The sequence below is a fragment of the Osmerus eperlanus genome, chromosome 9, assembly GCF_963692335.1.
Source record: "Osmerus eperlanus chromosome 9, fOsmEpe2.1, whole genome shotgun sequence".
In the NCBI taxonomy this organism is placed as follows: Eukaryota; Metazoa; Chordata; class Actinopteri; order Osmeriformes; family Osmeridae; genus Osmerus; species Osmerus eperlanus.
This window is the reverse complement of record NC_085026.1, coordinates 6,180,806-6,199,937: the sequence shown is the minus strand read 5'-3', so window position 1 is coordinate 6,199,937 and position 19,132 is coordinate 6,180,806. Positions and strand designations below refer to the sequence as shown.

General features: G+C 39.6%; 2 protein-coding genes and 1 non-coding gene across 3 annotated transcripts in view; all 3 read left to right on the top strand.

Moving 5' to 3' along the window:
• myt1lb (myelin transcription factor 1-like, b) overlaps positions 1-6,295 on the top strand; it is a 58,335-nt gene extending 52,040 nt beyond the window's left edge. Inside the window, exons 18-22 of the mRNA XM_062469832.1 lie at positions 668-759; positions 1,242-1,345; positions 1,630-1,677; positions 3,299-3,361; positions 3,725-6,295. Of these exons, the coding sequence (XP_062325816.1) occupies positions 668-759; positions 1,242-1,345; positions 1,630-1,677; positions 3,299-3,361; positions 3,725-3,865 (448 nt within the window). The 3' untranslated portion in view covers positions 3,866-6,295. The remainder of the gene's footprint in view (positions 1-667; positions 760-1,241; positions 1,346-1,629; positions 1,678-3,298; positions 3,362-3,724) is intronic.
• A 734-nt stretch (positions 6,296-7,029) lies between these two features.
• Positions 7,030-19,132, top strand: part of LOC134026331 (peroxidasin) — a 41,964-nt gene continuing 29,861 nt past the window's right edge. The window contains exons 1-2 of the mRNA XM_062468998.1: positions 7,030-7,286; positions 17,848-17,919. Of these exons, the coding sequence (XP_062324982.1) occupies positions 7,102-7,286; positions 17,848-17,919 (257 nt within the window). The 5' untranslated portion in view covers positions 7,030-7,101. The remainder of the gene's footprint in view (positions 7,287-17,847; positions 17,920-19,132) is intronic.
• On the top strand, positions 10,717-10,799 carry trnal-uaa (transfer RNA leucine (anticodon UAA)). The gene has a single exon. It is a non-coding gene; the product is annotated as a tRNA-Leu (tRNA).

Sequence of the window (19,132 nt, the reverse complement as noted above, 5' to 3'; positions counted from 1 at the left end):
GAGAACAAAGGTTGTGCTCTCGCCGAAGGCTTGAGCACACCCAATAAGGTTACATTAACTACCATGTTACTACTTTGCAATATATAGTAAGAAAAGCTTAGGTACATAGGAATTACGACGTAGCGGTACATTATCACACGTGCGGAACTTGAGAGTTTGAGCTTTCAAGGGAAAGTGGATGTTAACATTGATCTTGGGTTGGTTACCCAACCTTCAACTTCCCCTTTACTACATCCACTTCCCTATAACACCCCTAACCCATACTGTCTTCTTACACTTTTGTAACAACCTATATCTGACACCTAATACCATTTAATTACAGAGAAGTTCCAATAGGTACAATGTTTTTGGGTTGTTTTGTAGGTTTCGCTGTGTAATTACATGCCAGTGAATTGCTGTCAGTGGTTGCCGGAATTTGTAGGACGATCAGAGGTAGTTGCAGGACCTCAGTCATCTTTACAGATTGTGATAGTTAAGACCAGATGAGCAGCTGAATTGGCAGCTTTTGATAGACGATGGAGATAAAAAATCTCCATGAAAGATATACATCTGGTACAGTGGAGTATAGTACACTTTATACAATCCTGTAATATAGGTCATTAGGTTTTGATGTGCATGTATGTGAACAAAGAATCAGTAAACAGTGTCTCCTGTCTTTATGCATCAGCCTGTCGGGCTGTCCACGTGCCACATCCGCAATGAAGAAGGCTCGACTCTCCGGAGCGGAAACGCTCACGATAAAACAGCGTGCCAGCAATGGTAATGACCGCCACCGCTCCCTCACACAATAGAGCCAATCAAAGGCGCGTCATCATCATCAGATACTGAGTAGGATTTCAATTTGCGTTAATGAGCCAATCAGGAGGATGCATGCATAATGAGCTGCTGGGTAGAACACTCCATACCCCCCCCCCCCCTGCTCCCCACAAATCAGAAATAAACAGCACAATATCAGCCGCTTGCATACGTAATAAAGTGCTAAATGGAGGCCTAATCTGAGCAATCACCGAGAACATGCATTTTTGGCCAATTATTCATTCCTGGTATAGACCATCGGTCCACCTCTGACTCTAACAGGCGGTAAATTTGATGCTTTCCTTCAGTAAGTTTCATTCCAAAAAAGCATTATACATTTGAAGTAGCTTTTTCTTATTATGTATTCAAAACCTACCAGTAGTGTTCTGTCACAGTTTTTACAAATAAAGGTTCTTTCATTTTATTATACATTTATTTCTGTGTAGGACTAGAAAATGAAGAGGAGATAAAACAGCTGGATGAAGAAATCAAAGATTTTAGTGAATCTAATTCACACGTGGAAGCTGACATGATCAAACTTAGAACACAGGTGAGGGTGGATCTGCTGTATATGTGAGAATGTACTGTTTTCAAAATGTGTGACAACAAACAAAAACATATCTCCAAAAAGTGTTATTGTGCATGTCTTTTCCTCTTTATGAGTGTGTGCTTATGTTTTTGCACAACAAATGTGTGTGTATGTGACACACTAAGCAGCATGTACAGGTGCAAACCAGTTCAGACACTTTGTACTAACAGACATTCCCTGTAACCTTCTGATTTTGTGTGTCCCCCCCTCATCCCACCATCACCACCGCCTCTCCCCTTCCCTAGATAACTACAATGGAGTCGAATCTGAAGTCAATAGAGGATGAAAACAAGGTGATTGAACAGCAAAATGAATCTCTCCTGCATAAGCTGGCAAGCCTCAGCCAGTCACTGATAAACAGTTTAGCTAATGTCCAGCTCCCGCATATGGTAAGGGCCACCAAGAATGCCAAGCGGGCAAGTGATGGAACCTAACCAAACATAGCGTACATATGTACAGTATAGTAGTGTATATACTGTTATATATGTTTTCATATGTAGTCCTAGTTTTGTTTACAACTAAGGCCTATTAGTGGTGAAAAGATGACATCAAAGTTGTCCTACAGGTAGAGTCTGTTAATGTTGCATTTGAGTTAGCGAATGTGTCCCTCCAGTGTATAATTTCCTTAATCATGCACAGTGTGTCCCATTGACAAGTGTGCAGTGACACACAAACGTAACAACATCCTACAAACATAGTAAACCACAAACGTAATACAAATCTGCAGCTTTTAATGTAGGCCTGATAATCCCACAAACTTAATGTTTCCCACAAATGTAATAGCAGCTGTCTACCACAAATGTAAAATGTTATTTTTCACGAACATAATACAGGGCTCTCAAGTCTCATGCATTTCAACCTTTTCTCACGCTCTCACACAACACCTTGCATTTCTCATGCTGAGAAGTAAGGGATAACTTGTCCCACTATATACAATTAATGGACAAGGTGCAGGCATACTAAGGTGAGTTTTCTGTCGAATTGTGAGCTGTCTTAAGTTATAACTACAGAGTTAAATGCCACCAGCCAATCAGAAACACCACATTTTGCCTTTTGGGGGGGGGGGGTTCATTTGATGTTTTCAATCAATCAATCAACTTTATTTATATAGCACATTTAAAAAACCACAGGGGAAGCCAAAGTGCTTTACATCGATACATAAAAATACATAAAATAAATAGATATAGAAAACACAAACAAACAAGCTCACTGCAAGTGATTTTTAGGGAATGACGGAACATTTAAGGTAAGTTAAAAGCAAGGGAGTAAAAGTGCATTTTTAAAAGAGATTTAAAAACAGGGAGCGAGGAGGCCTGTCTGATATTAAACGGCAGCTTATTCCAAAGCTTGGGTGCAGCAGCGGCAAATGCTCTGTCACCTTTGAGTTTCAGCCTTATTTTAGGAACTGTCAGCAACAGCTGGTCGGCTGATCTTAAGGATCGAGATGGGCAGTAGGGCTGAAGCAGATCAGTTAAATATGGTGGAGCAAGGTTGTTCAGGCATTTAAAAACAAATAACAAAAGTTTAAAATGTATTCTATAGTACAAGTATCAAGTATACAGCAAACGTGACATCCTTTAATTGATAAAACCTTGTAATACTATGTGTTCATTACAATATTCAGCATTCACATGAAACAACATATTTTAGGACATTAGGCTAAACGGTTTTCACATTATCCTAATAGTAGGGGAAAATAATAAAAACAGAAGAAAATATGTACATAACCTTTTTGGGGGGGCATTCCTAAAACATTTGTTCACATCAGACCATTGAATAGTTTTCATGTTGTGAGCTGGATTCAGTCATACGGTCCTGAGGACCACAGTATATTTTACGTGTTCTGAATGTGTGTGTGTGAATAACATTTGCATTCAGCTTACTAATAGCTCTGTGTTCATCTTTCCTCCATAGAAACCGCTGGTACACAAAGAAGCTCCTATTAGAAATAACAGCTGCTTACAGTTGCACCAGAGAGTAAGAGAAAGTTCATCTTGATATATGGAAAGTGAAAGATTAAAAGTACGATCCTATGTGCTGTGTGACCATTTTTAAGTGTTGTTTGGAGTAACCCCCTTCTTAATCTAAATCCCCTTTTTTCTTAGTGGTTATTAAGACCTGTATCACCTCTTCCATGCAAGAAAGTCTAACTTTAAAATTAAAGTGATGTCCTCATTCCTGCTGTCTTTGGTCTTTATCTGTTACATAAAACTTCAGACTTGATAAAAGTCTTAACATGCTGATTTCAGAGAACAGTGATCCCCTTGTTCTGCTGTTTGTTCATTGTTCAATTTTCTGCAGATACCACCTAATTCAACTGTGTTTTGAACTGATTCATAGGAGCCTATCAGTGAACAGAACTTGGACGCTTACGTGACCACGCTCACAGACATGTACACTAACCAGGAGCAGTACCAGAGCCAGGAGAACAAAGCTCTGTTGGAGAACATCAAACAGGCAGTTCAAGGGATCCAAGTTTAACTACCCAGCAAATACTGAAAACCGCTTCTCCAAGAGAGGTGGTAGGTCTCAACATGTACAGGCAAGGGGAACATTGTTGGTTGCTGTAACTTCTCATACAGTGTTATAGAGTATATTGACTTCTGTTATTTCAAGAAAAAAAGAAATGTTATGCTTCGGAACCTTCATAATGGTTTTCTTTTGGGTCTTGCTTTGACAAAAAAAATGAGTATCCGTCAAAATAATTTTTGAGGACATTCACATTTTGTACGTTTTCATATGAGCTAACATAGTGTGATGTAATGGTTCTAGCTGCTCATGTATGCACATTTTTCGTGTATATTTCTGAACAGTAAACTACAAATATAGGTATTTTGTTCTTTTTATTGCTTGATGATTAAGCATTTTAGGTGAAAAACTGACCTGGACAATGAAAAAAACCCTGGGAGGTGCAAGTTTGTAGCTGTTTTTCAATTATCTTGTTTCCTTTGTAGATAATTTTTGAACTTGATGATTTTGTATGTTTTTTTGTTTGTTCTTGTGCCAAGATTGTTCAATAGCAAGACTTGGTCACCAGTTGCTTTATTTTTCAACAACCTTGAGGAAATGTATTTTTCTTTCGAAAGCGGTTTATTAGCCACAGGTGGGGGCATTTTGTGATTGGTATTGAAATTGAGTTTGAAAAGAAACTGACCTGACGTATGTATAAATGTTACAGTTTTATTATAAACATCTTGACACGGAAACCCAATGGTGTGAATCCCCTTACCAAGGAGGGACAATGTGCTCCTTAAGAAACACAATTGACCAATGTGTTCATAGAGACTCTTTGTCAGTCTGTAAGTAACATGGTGTTCAATGGCTATTTATTGTGGATACACCATTGCAGCTTCTGTTACAAAGTTCAAAAGTTCTAAGTTCTGATTAATTAATAAAATGGATTACTGTCTTAGCAATCTATCTCTAAAACAAATGTTTATAGATAAGGGATACAATCAACAAGAAAAAGAAAGCGTTTTATGCAATTTCTTGATTATGAACAAAGTGCAGTAAAAAAAATAATCTTTTGTAAAATCTACATTTTTTTATAAATCTGTTAATAGAAAACAAATTCTTTAATAAAGTAGTGAACAAACATGGGACTTGGAGTTATAGAGGTGAAATATAGTATATGAGTTCCAATTTCTTTACATACAATTTTGCACTGGGACACCTTGTTTCCATGTTTTGATGTTTCTACAGAAACTAAAGCAGTACCTGAGAGCCTAAATGGAGGATTACCAGAAAACATTTGTAAAGAGTATTTATAGAATATGAGAGCGGGACTTACAGGGTCATTGTCCCCCACTTATGTGCCACTAGACTATTTGCACTTGTCCGAGAGATATTAACCTAACATGCGGCAGCGTGCAATTTCCGGGTGTCCCCCATGACACAAGTTTGGAATAAATAACTGCTAGAAGCCACTGTAGGGGATGAAAGTACCACTGAAGGACAACTACAGGGACTTGAATTGAACTCTGCCGCATACTGTATTAGCAAGTGTAAAACTATGTTGTTCTTTCATTTTGGGCATGTTGTATGAAGATGAACCAATCCCCAAGCAGCACTTTATATCTAATCACTGTACAAATGATTAAATAGTCAATCAATGAAAAGGTAAAAGGCGCAGAAAATAACAGGATCAGTTTCCCTGGAGGTTGGGAATCCCTGGAAGGGGTGCGTTCAGTGTCAACTCTGTAACTGTACGTACTGTACCTACCCATTCTGTTGTGCTAGTTGTTAGCGACCATGTTCAGAATTTGCCTTTTTGAGAACAAATATGAGAGATAATGCAAAAGATTATTTTCATTTATCCAATATCTCATGAAGTCCTCTTTTAGGACTCCCCATCCTTCATGGCCGCGTTTTATGCCTCTTCCCCACAGCATCGTGTCTGCAGCTTTTTGCCAATATAGTGATGCTTTCAGTAGAGTTAATAGCTAGTATAAGTTTTGAATTGATTTTCATTATTGGTACAATGGAAAGGGATTTTTAAAGCACAAACCTGCGTATATCGTCGATACCCTACATAATATCCAGTTTTGGGAAAAAAAGTTATCTGTGACTATCTACATAGGGAACGCAAAAGGTGTCACATATTAGAATGCTGACTTTTCATATAAATTGTGGATTCATCAGAGTTAATTTATTACTTATTCATTTGAAGTTGATTTAGGTAATCATTAACAAAGACGGGATTTTGTATAAAATATTGTGGTCTGTGGAACTGAAGTTTGATTTATTTTTGTACGACACAGCATGGATTTGTTGACATTTTAATTTTGCTATAAATGTGTAAGATCACAAGTTGCTGTGATATTTCATTTTTAAATTGTGAACTTTGTACAATTTTTGTCATGGATGTTGACACATCTTACTCTGAATAAAGAAAAATTGTGTTGCCACAGGCCTGCAGATTTAATGTTTACATTATTGTACGAGTCTTCCACCCTCATCTGGATTCCAGTAATTACATTTACACCGAATATGAAGCAGTGAGGTTCAGAGATAGGAAAAGGTAAGACAACACTCAAACAGGGATCTCGTTGCAGAAAAGCCTCTGGGCCTGGAATATGGAATAGCTTTTTCTGTTCATTTGGGAAGCCATCCTAGTAAAGTTTGCTGACATACAACATGAAACCAGCAGAGGGAAGCATAGACCGGATGGGCCCTACAAAGCTAAGATCCCAAGCCTGTTTGATTGATCTGAACAAATCACGAAATTGAGGATTCTGTTCTCCAGCATGTATTGTACTGTACTGTATCTATGTGATCTTAGAGCACATGGCAGTTTTCTAACCGAACCTGACATTGCCTAATGTATTTTTAATAACACCTTGTTTGCTGCACATATTCATACATAGGCCTGACATTTAACATAATTGTCCAGGCAATGTAGAATGCATCCGGCCTTGTAAATGGGTGTATATGAATATGACAAGGGAGACCTATTCTAAATTACGTAAATGTCCATAAATTTGTAACAAAGTAGATTATCATTGTATTTGGCCAGTTTTCCAGTCATGTTTGAAAGGAAACTTTGATTGGTTTATTGCATTGTCGCACAGTTTGTAACACTGCCCTACTTCTTTCTCTGAGAAGGCGGGAGGTGGGACCCGGCCAGCCGAATTCCTCAGCTTTACAATAACTGAGTTGATGTAGTCGGTGAGAGGAGTAGCTGGCGGTGTGTTATCTACACGGCTGACTCCCTAGCAATGGCGATGTGGACTGGCCAGCTTTTCTCTCCGTTTCTTTATGCCTTATCTTTGTTTCTGGTCGCAAGTGGACCGCAGCGTGTCCTTTCTTGTCCAAGCCGTTGTCTATGTTTCCGAACCACAGTGAGATGTATGCATTTAAACCTCGAAACAGTACCTGCGGTCTCTCCTCAAACAACCATCCTGTAAGTAGCTTACTGTCTTTCTAATGGAAAAAGTGCTTCTCTCGAGACACCGGGAACACAGTGTGAAATTCGAAAAAGCAATGAAAACAACTAAATCGTAGTAATGTAGGCTAGGCCTACTTATATTTTGGTGTTGAAAACGGCCATTCTAAGACGGCTATCTCATGTGGATTCAAAGTTATTTCTGTGCATCGTATTAATCAACAAAGAAAGAAGAAAGCAAGAGCTATTCAAAGAGATGAGGACAATTGTTTATAATCAAGTGGGGATATGTGGATTATTTAGTTAACGTATATAGTTCATTACGTTTTTCATTTATTTACTTTTGAAATGCCAACTCTGATTCAGTGTCCTACAGATCTTTTTTTTCCAATAGACTTGCGGTACATTAATGGAAAGGATCACAAAGGCTTGACACCAGAGCTCCCTCAAAAACATGGAATGTTTCAGCAACCTACTGAAAATCTAAAACAGTTTTGACACTAGACCATTAAGCTGCAGTCACAGCCCTGGTTTACAGATCCGAAGTATGAGGTCTTTACAAGCTGTTGGAACTAGACATGGCATTGAGATGAGTCTAGTCGTTAATAGAGCTCTCCGTGTGGGAGCTTTGTGTGCTAAAGTGCAACAAGTTGACCTTGCTCTTGCAGACATGGTTCAGAGGATTGTTTTGAATTATGTAAACCTATGCTATAAGCAAGATACCTTTGCCAAATATATGCCTCATTCATGCATCAATAATCTTACAGATTTAGTCTTTTTTTTTGTCATTTAGCAGACAACTTACAGTAAGTACAGGGACATTCCCCCAAGGAAAGTAGGGTGAAGTGCCTTGCCCAAGGACACAACATCATTTGTCACCGTTGGGAATCGAACCAGCAACCTTCTGATTACTAGCCCAATTCCCTAACCGCTCAGCCACCTGACTACAGATATCTTGTAGATGACATATCTCTGTCATTGCTGTTCAATTGTCAATGTCTTGTTTTCTGTCATTTGCTTAAGATGTCTAGATGATATTAAAAGTTTTGGGTTCATCTTTTCATCAAGACACTATCTTAGTTTCATGCAATATTTGTGGTAGTGTAGTCTTCATTTCTTTAATTGGAAAGAAGAGGGTCAATCACAACTTTAAATATAATTTTAGTTAATGCAACACACCTTGGCAATATAATTTTATTATATGTCATCCTTTCCTTCAACCTGAAAAGAGAAACAGGGATTAATTATAACAGTTTGAGGTCCAAACCGTATGATTAGGTTTGACCCTCAGAGGAAATATCCCTTCATTTCAAGAGGAGTGGCCCTTCTAAACTTTGTCTAAATCACAAGCACTCCACTGTGAGGTCACTGGTTAAACAGTTTGCCCTCATGTTGTGGGTGGCTTAATTGCCTTCCCAACCAGCCTGCTAACAGCCTCTCCAAGCTCTGAAACAGTCCTGTTTCAGAAATATTTGCCCCCTTGTTTTTACTTGACCCATGTGATTTTTGGCTTTTTACTTTTTTCCACCCCCATAATACATCTGCGAAAATAAAGACCTTCATTCAGCCAGGCAGCAGGGCACAAAGGAGTGACTGAGCCAGTCTTAACGACACCAAGAACAGCGTGCTCAGAATTAGCAGTGTGCACTGACATCTGCATGCAGCCTCCAACCTCCATAAGGAACCAGTGGTTCATACTTACCCAGTTACTGCCACAGGATCAGAGACGAGCTATGCTATGGGAGTGTCAGCATTGTTTGGTTGAGGCTGCCCCCTCAATTTCTTCCTCCTCCCTTGGATGCCTCCAAATCTATCAGAGGAGGCAAGCATGCATCAATGTCACTAGGTTTTTAACTCTGGGGTTTTTAAGTGCCTGCAACCTGTCACCTTGCCTCTAGTTGGATCTTGTTGGGACATGAGTGCTGAATGCTCTGCTTCCCATTCTTTCTTTGTAAATGATGCACGTTGCTACCCCTTTATGGTCACGAGACACCTTTCAAGTAAACTCCTAATTGTTGGAGTTGTCTGCCTGCAATATGAGTTCTGTCTGCAGAGGCAGATGGCATTAAACCCCATTACTCAACAGTTGGAGTGGAGTAAATGGAGTAACACCTTTGAAGGAGTGTGAATGCTCAAGCCTGGCAGTGTGTTTAGGTGTGTGTCCTTTCATTACTACTAGTATTCTGGTATATACCTAGTACAACAGTTATTGCACAGTTAATGACTGAATAAGTGTGGTGTGTGTGTGTGTGTGTGTGTGTGTGTGTGTGTGTGTGTGTGTGTGTGTGTGTGTGTGTGTGTGTGTGTGTGTGTGTGTGTGTGTGTGTGTGTGTGTGTGTGTGTGTGCGTGCGTGTGTGGATATTGTACTGGACAACATGGGAAGGGTTTAGGTCTGGGTCATGGTGGTTAATTAAGGTAGATTATTTATTTGCCTACAGACACGCTGTATTGGAGTTGCATTCTTCACTCTGACAAAGTACTGGTGTCTGACGAGGACATTCCTCATCAACACTGGAGTGTATGAGAGGCCAATATTTCATGAGAAACTTCCTTAATACTGTGGGAAGGTATGTTGCTTTTGTTACAAAATGTGCTGGAAAGTATCTCACCCTTTTGTCTTCCTTCCCATCTCATTCTCTAACTGTTTTTGGCTCTCCCTTTTTCTTTCCTCATCCCCTGTCAGTCCTTTGTGTAGGCAATATTTCAACCCACTTTGCTGTTTTTGAAGCCATCTGTTAGTCGGAGTAGAATTGAGTTGGCTTGTCTTTAAAAAACAATATACACAAAACACATCTTTTTGGGGTAATTCCTCATTTCAGTCTTCATCAAGTCAGCAGGCACTCCAACTATTGTGGCCATTCCTTAAGTGGTGTGGGCTGAAAGACATTCTTTTTGGAATATTGTTTCCCCAGAGGTCAGCATTTGTAAGAGGACGCAAACATGGGGATTCCCATGGGTCAGTGAGTTGGGTACCCCCAAGCTAAGTCCTACTAGAACTGCGAAATTCCAGGAGATTGATACTTTCCCTAGGAATTTTGGCAAATTCTAAGGAATTAATGGGGAATGTTTGTCAATGAATTAGGAATAAACAATCATTTGTGGGCCATTTGGGGGGAATGAATGGAGGATATTCAGGAATTTAAAAAATGGAATTAGGGTTAGGATAGGATTTTCTGGATGCCTGTTAAATATTTGGACATTTTATTATTTTAGTATTATTCATCTTAATTAGTACTCAGATATTCATTTTAGCAATATAATCTGAATTTACCGGAATTCTTATGCTCACTGGGTTGAATGCTGAATGTGTGAGATGCTAAGAACTGTGTACAGTACACGTGATGTAATAATTAACTGCTCACACTGAAGCAAGATTACAGTCTTACAAGTATTACTATTAACTAAACTACTAGTAATTCATAGCAGATGGGTAAATTGTCACAGTTCACCAGGATGGCCGAGTGGTTAAGGCGTTGGATTTAAGATCCAATGGGCGTACGTCCTCGTGGGTTCGAACCCCACTCCTGGTAACACAGCACTGTTCTGTTTTTGAGGGCACCAAATGTAACACTTATCTGAACACTACTTCTCATGGTATTTGCGAAATTCATCTTTTTTATGAGGTTGTATTTGAGATTCAGACATTGGGTTGGCTCAAAGTCAGTAGTAAACTGTATTGAGTTCAGAACACCTCTCTTATTTCTCTTCACACTTGGGTAAAAGGTGAATGAAAGCTTTTCCACCAAATGACTGTACGCAGAGGCAATGCACCTGGGTGTGGGTTGTTATTCATACTGCTTTGTCAAAGAAACATGGAAGTCATCTTTTTTTAGGCCCATCCTTGCACCCGACATTTGTGTTTCAGGGGTTTTCTCTTAGGGCTTTCTGTTCGAGGGCCTAATAGTACATTACTTCACGTTTATGTAACAACCCCACTTTGGGATTTCCTAAGATGGAGAAATGATTACTTTCACATTGTCAGCTCTATTTGCTTTCAGCACTGTGGATCCCTTTGGGCCTGCATGGTTCACACAGATGTTGAAGCCAGCTAACTCTTCAGCGCTTAACCAAGTCTCTGTGTTCTCCTGTTTTAAGCTTCAGGACATGAGAAGGATTGTCATTGACTTTTGAAGTTGTGGAAGACTAGAAAACCATCACGATGAGAAGGGCTGACACGTTTGTATCAGTCATCTTACTGTTGGGTAGGCATGAGAGCATGTTGCTTGTTACTTATTCTGTGGTATTTGGTGTGCGTTATCACATGGTCTGGAGCACCAGGGGAAAATGTGTTTAAAGTTGGGTAAAGTTAACTCTTATTATAAACAAATGGATGACGCCATAGCAACTGGGAGTATTCCTGTTGTAAATGTGCAAGCTCATTAAGTGACTTGCAATGGCTTGGTTAAGCCCCTTTATGTAATGTCTATTCAGAAAAGCTGTATTCATGATGCTCCGATTCACTTTAGCCAGCTAGGCCTCCTAAAAGATAGAAGTTCGATGGGGATTCGATGCTGGTCATTCAAGATCAGTACGGACGGCTCCTTGACTCTAACCATCAAAGTACTGTTAGAAGTATGTCATTCTTAACGTTATGCTGTACTTTCTACATGCACTTTTGCATTTGAAGTCACTTTGGACAAAAGCGAAATTAATCAAATGAAAATGTAAATTCCACCACGGGATTAGAAAATAGAAGCGCTACAAGAACCATTTCTCTGTGGGTTAAGTGGAGCGTGGTGTTCCCATAAAAGTGGAAGCATATTGATTCATTGAGGGTTGGGGCTAGGAAGACAAGTCAGAAGCAAGACAGGGATCTACCCTCTAACATTCCCTTCGTTTGTGGTCAGATTTACGAGCCTTCCACTCTAAGCCCTTTCCTACCGAGGTCAAATCCATTACCTAATAATGGTTGATCATCATTCTCTCTTTATTTCTGTTTGTTTCTTCCCTCCTTTTCTCTTTTTTTTCCTTGTGATATGGGGCCTACAGCTTCACTGGGCTCCACTGACCTGGTCTGGGTGAGGAAGTCAGGGAGGGAAAGAGGACTTCCATTGTGTGGAATTTGCTGCAGTCAGGCTTTGTGAGGCATTCAGTCTGCGGCATTATGGAATGCAAAGCCAGAAATCCCCAAAGCTTTGCTCATTGCACAGGGAGATTGGGCAGCAGATAGCTCTCGAAGGAAACCCTCAATGCCCCTTTTTCTGTCGGTGGCCCATTAAGGGATACCTATCCAATGAGCGGCATTTTTTCTATTCTGTATCGTAACAATATTTTAGAGCTGTCCTATGTCCCAAGAATGTCAAATATATTCGTCCTCTTTCTCTTGAGGAAAGATCGAAGTGTTTACTGACACACAGTTTTGTCGTTGTATCCTGTCAAGACAACCTTTTTAATACAATATATGATCTTAGTGATATGATAAGATCAGTACATAAATAATTTGACTTTAATGCATCTGGCCAGCCACTTTTAATTGAGATACCGTAACATAAAAAACATACTTTTCATTTAGTTCGCGTCTTCTAGTCTAAAAACCAGTCCTTGAAAAAAATGAATATCCAGCCTGTTTAGGTTATTATGGGCACTTCTTTCTCCTCCTTCCAACTTGTTCAGTCTCCTTGGGACTTTGAAAGGCTCCCAGCATGAACCAGCAATCCCCTGACAAGAAACAATTGTTTCTGACAAGAAACAAAAGGAAGTCTCCTTGGCTTTTTGCACTAGATGCATATTGCCAGAAGTAAGCCCTAGTCGGCCATGTTTGGAGATCAAGATGTGCCGTTTCTTCCTCCAGGAAACAGAGCAGCCATGTTCTTGTTTAACTAAGAATGACTCACGCACGCAGAGAGTCCTTGGCGAGCCCACTCGGGCATATGTCACACGGCCAAATAATCCTGTGACTGTGGAAAGGGGAGGGATCCAGGGAGGGGGCTCCACACATGGCAGTCAGATGCTAACTAGAGCTAGAAATGTCCCAGATCAACTTTCATAGAATCTCATTCCATAGAAGGTTCTCCAGAAACTAAACTTAAATAAGCACTTAAATTCAAGTTGAAAAATGTATCGCAGCAGGCAAAACCTCAAGTTGTTGGTTGCTAATCACAGTTGGTGCAGTTATCAGGCTTGACACTCTTATCGGCCTAGCTATTTGTTCAGTGGAATTTCCCCTGTGAAATTGTAATGGCTGTATAGGCAGCCAACCAATGAGAACCCAGACAAGAGTTGCATCCTGTTTCCAAAGGGTTGTCATGGACATTGTACTGTGTCACCCCTTGTGTGTATTTACCTCCTCTCCAAGAGTGTGTTGACTGGATCTGCACATGTGGCAAAGTAATGCATGACCTCACAAGATGTTCTAGAAGTTAGACTCTACCCTGGCTTCAGACGTCTTAGGATGGTCTTGTTTGTAAGATTCTTAGGGGAATTTGGAGCAAAGACTGCTATATATGTAAATTCAGGCCTAACTGAGTTTGTAATTAAGTAGTACAATTACATTTTTCAATACGTCTACAGCCTTAACGGAGGAACTGTAAAGCATAGGCCCTTTTCGTCCTGAAGGGCTGTGTTGAACAATATTTTGTACATGTGTTTCCAGAGCTGATTGTGTGTATGGGTATTAGTATTAGTACGTGCAAATCAGTTTCTTGCAGGCATTCTAGGGTTTTTAGTTGGCCACCAAAGTCCTCATATCACATTAATACACTTACTGACTTCACTTAATCCCTATACCACAACAGCTCTAGATCAAGAGTGTAGCTCCAGGCAGCAGACTTTAAGAGCATAAAAGACAGATTTACTGTCTTTTACAACCTTTTAATCAGTAGTTGAACTTGACCCCACCTTTTGCAAATTAAGTGCTATGGGGTTACAATACATCTTAAGATCTGATTCTGAATGAGTGGTTGGATAGAAAAGCTACAGTAACTTCTGGCGTATCAGGTAGTATTGCCAGCCACTGTTGACATTGGTCTTGGTGGTTTTTGAAGTAATGCGATACTTTGTATAATCCTGCTCCATGATTGTTTTGAGTCACTGAACCAAAAAGCTGTTTATGACGTGCTGCCATCAAAACCGACTGACTTAGCCAATGGACTATCAATGAGCCTAGTCCCAATTAACATCAATAGGCATTGATTTGTCTGCCCTGAAATCTGAACAACTTTCTTTCAGTGAATGGTGTTTTTGCAGTGGAATTGTACGGCACACTCAAAATAAATGTAATAGCGAACAGTCTGAATGTATATTGGAGCTCGGCCATAATTGTTCTCTCACGTTCTCCCTCCTGAGATTCTCCTTCTCTGGCAAGAAGATACTCAGAAGCTGCAGCTGATCCTGGAAGCGGATACTCCTGGGGCATAGTAAAGTCATTCACACCTGATACTATACTTAATACCATGTATTTTGCTGAAGGGGAAAAGCTGTTTGGTCCATTTGAGGCAGGGGATTGTCAAGGTATCTTGTTTTTATCTGTCGTCTTTTGGGGGACAGCGCTATTGAATGTGAAGACTTGTTTACATCCCTTGTGGGACTATTATTGCATTACCAATACCAATAACAATGTGCACAGTAACAGGAAACCCAGCGACCCTTAATGTTCCTTCAAGCGTTCACACACGTCCAGAGTGTGTGAACGTTTCTGTGAATGTTTAAGATGTGATTTTGTGTGTGTTTTTCCTGCACTGCAGTCAATAAGGTATCTGGGACCTTTATAGAATGCCTTCCCCTTTCTTAAACACTAGATGAGAGAATTCTGTTATGAAACAGTATCGTTGAATATCATCAGATTGGTCTTTGCTGTAAGTGCTTGAGAAAAATAGAGACAGTAGAAGAATGTTGCAAAATAGATTTTTTGGCAGTTTAAGGTTTCAGTCTATATTTATATATGTTGTTGGTGTCATTTATAGTGACACTAAAACACCCATAAACACAGACGTCCTCAGCAGTTTTTTATTTGAACTACTTGTACTGTTGGCACCTCTATATTTGAGCTAGCTTGTACCTTTACACCATCCTTGTTCTTCCTCTCATCGTTCCGCTGAGCCTAGAGGCAAGCCTTGTTTCAGCCGTCAACCCTTGTTTCAGCATGCCCTGACAATACACTCTGCTATAACCCTGCAGCCTCAAGACACATATCCTCCGCATAGCAGTGTCCTGCCACCTGTGGAATCTATTTAACTCATAATGTTAGCTATGTTTAGGAACAGTAAAGTTATAGACTAGCTAATGCAAGAGCCAAGCAGGATTACACTTTTTTATTTGTGTCCTCCCCCTTCTTTTTTCTTTCTTTCTTTCTTTCTTTCTTTCTCTGTATTTATCTCACCCTCGGTTTCTATTATATAACTTACAGTTTAATATGATGGTGTGTCAGATAGAAGAGCAATTTATTTTGCATACTCAGTGATGGGGGCTTCCCACACTAGCCATAGCACACAGCCACCTCTGTAGCCTCTTATAGGAAGTATATGAAAAGTTTGGCCATATAATTGGATACACATGCATAGGCTTTTATGGAGCGAGTGACCATAAATATTTGACTTGCTATGAAATCAGGTCACTGTTATTTTGCACAGGTTTGCATAGAAACACAAGAAAGTGAATAATCCAGCAATGTATGTTTTTTATGATTTGGCCTCATTGCGTATTGTGCATGTGGTAACTAGTTAACATGGATACAAAGCTAACTAACAAAGTTGTGAATTTGAACCACATGGTCATGTTCCTAAGAAAGTTTGATCAAAGATGAGGAAGGAAGGACAAAAAATGGATGAAGGCAGAACATATACTGAATCTGTTCTGGCCACTCACACATTGTATTCATGTACCATATTTCTTCAATTAAAAGCTTCGACATTTATTGAACTAGGACATGTTTTTGTGGTGCAGGGCCGCGTTTATACGATGGCAGTATTTATTTAATTAGTAAGTAAGAACAACACAGGGACAGTGCAAAGCAGTTTATTTATTAGTAGGTAGGCTACATCTCTGGGGTCGCATAACAGTGTAAGTATGCAAGTAAGTGTGCTGTCAACTATATATATTAACAGCCAGAAAAGCATAAGCCGCAAACAAAGTTAGATCGATGATTGGATGTTTCTAATTCATGTCTGCAAGGACACTGATGAGGATGCCGACGAGGATACTGATAGTGAAGTAGAAATGTATATTTAGTGACAGTTTTGTACTTTGGTACTGTAGTAGACAAAAAATCAAATAGAATTATGGTAAATAAAAATAAGATGTTGCACCGCTTATCCGAGGGTGGGGTTCAATCAAAGAAATACTGTACTTCCGTTTCAGGTATCCAATCAGTAAAACTTCAAGTGGGATCATTTTTGGAACCGTTACATCACATTTAACGTTTAGTCTTCTTATCCTGTCAAGAAGTGCTGTGTTAGTGTTTTTAAGATCAGTGGACTGCAGAAGGCCTGGTGTGTGGTACAATAGGTTCTTAGTTCTTATGTATCTACTCTTCTCTGGAGGAATGAATCCTTGCTCCTCCCAAGGTTTCCTCCATTTTTGTTTTCTTGGGAGTTTTTACTTGTGGGTTTTAGGTCGGTATAGGTGGAGTTCTATGGCCATCTGTGAACCCCTCTGTGATATTGCTTGTAAATAAGGCTATGCAAGCAAATGTATTTGATGCATTTTGATGAATTTACCTCACAATAGCTTTGTTTCTGTGGCTTGACCGTTGTCATAATGTTTCCATACCCATGTTACCATGTACCCAAAATGCCATATTGGGTTTGATACGTCTAGGCGGCAGTTACGGACTCTGTTGTTGTTCTGCTGTTTCTGTTGTCAGGGCCAGGGAACCATAAGCATGCATTTGTTTTGGAACAGACTGATGGTTGGAGATTAGTTACTCACGTGACGATATACTGGCTTGGCTCATGATGGCAAAATTCAGTAGTGTGTTCCTCAGACAAGGAGCTAGTCCCCATCATATGTATTTAGATAAATGCATGTATCTATTATTGTCTTGTTAAAATACATTTGGTAAATGACTCATATGTCAAACAATGAGACAATATAGCTGGTAATGCCCCCATGTAGTTAGAGAAGAAATAATACTGCGGATCAGTAAGGTATTGTATCACATTTTGATCCTAACATTCCAGATGATTTCAGTTGCAGGTCCCATGCTGTGCTATAGTCAGGTCTTACAGGCCTATAATGCCAAAGTAATTGATCATAAACAGCAAAGAGTTTCATGTCATGTTGTATCCCATATAATTATGTGGTCTCAATAATAAAATGGTTCAAGGGAGGTGGCACTAAAATCATTAACAGTAGTAACTAGCCACCTAATTGTTAACTTTAGGGTAAATGTTAAGGAAATAAACCCCCTTGATTAAAGTTTGATAAATGGTGTTCTTGTGAAATGAGTAATGCAAGATATCATCCTTCATAATTACCTCATGTCCTTGCTATGTCATTTATTTTCACATGTGGGCAAGTTTTGCTGTACCAGACTGATTCATTCATTGAAGATTCTCAAACTGAAATGTTTTTGTTGAGGATTCATCTGTAACAGTTTCAGAGTTTAATCATTGTATTTCACTGTTTATATTTCTTTCACAGTGACCTGAGGTTCAACAAAATCAAGGACTTACAACCTGGCTCCTTTAGACGGCTACAGAACCTCAACACACTGTAAGTCAGACATATGGTCACTGACTGTTCTCCAAGTGTAAAATATGTCTTTATAGATTCTAGACAGGTCATTGTCCCAGTCCAACTTAATACAATGGGTTTGGCTCTTAGTTTTGTATTTAGTTGTGGTTTTTAAGTTATCCTGAAAGTCGATAGTTTTGGAACCAACGCTGGTCTATTCTCAGGTTTTCCTACGAAATTCTTGCTAGAAGTGCACGTGCAGGGGCACATTTTTGCTCTCCCCTGTGCTATGGTTTCACACATGTAGGTCAGCTCATAATCTGAGAGGAATTTATTTTTCCCCTTCACTCCTAAGCCATCCATCATCATGTGTCAGCTCTCCTCAGAGACAGACATGCTGCATCACTAAATTGATAAGGTCGGCATGTCTCAAAGCATGTCTTTGCACATGTATGTGAAACCTGGTGAAGTGAAAGGAAAAAAGTAAATGTGTACCCATTGTAAAAAAATGAAGAACAAAAATACAGTAGTGTGGACAACAATTACTTTTTTTATGGTGCTTTGTTTATATATTTAAAGCATGACATCTGGAAAACTTTCCTCTGGGACGAAGCATGTCTTTGGCCTTATCAGACAGCCAGTAGGCTGTTTGTGACTGTCTGTGGTTTAAACTTTCACACAGACTGAACAATGACATTCCAAAGCCTAATGGTCTTTTAAACAACGGAGTCAACTCCAATATTAGTGTCTCAAACTGAAATAGATGTCTAGCTTTCCCTATCCAGTCTGACAAACTGCTTAGCTGTAACCTTTAAAGCAAACATTAAACATGCCCAAGTGGATGGTGTTCCTCCTCTTACTTTTTAGAAATCCAGATCTCAAAATCAAAACTATTGGGTTAGTGCAACTGAAATCAATTGGTTGAATATTAGCAGGGACAACACCATCCAAGAGTTGTGGCTACTCAAAGCCCAAAGAAGATTGAACACAATACACATCCTATCCCATGATGCTGTCAGCCATCAGAAATGCTGAACAAATTGTGCCACAGTGTGGGAATGGAAACAGATGCTCTTTGAGTAAGGCTGTGCCAAACATCAAACTGTTCTTGAAAGTTCCTGTTGTTGACTAGCATTTTGTCTTTAGCGTCTATAGTGCTCTCTAGACTTTCTCTAGCTTTGGGTGAATTTCATTTTGCCATAACCCTATTTCTACAATACTGGTTTGTATAGGTTTAGAGATTTGTAGGTAC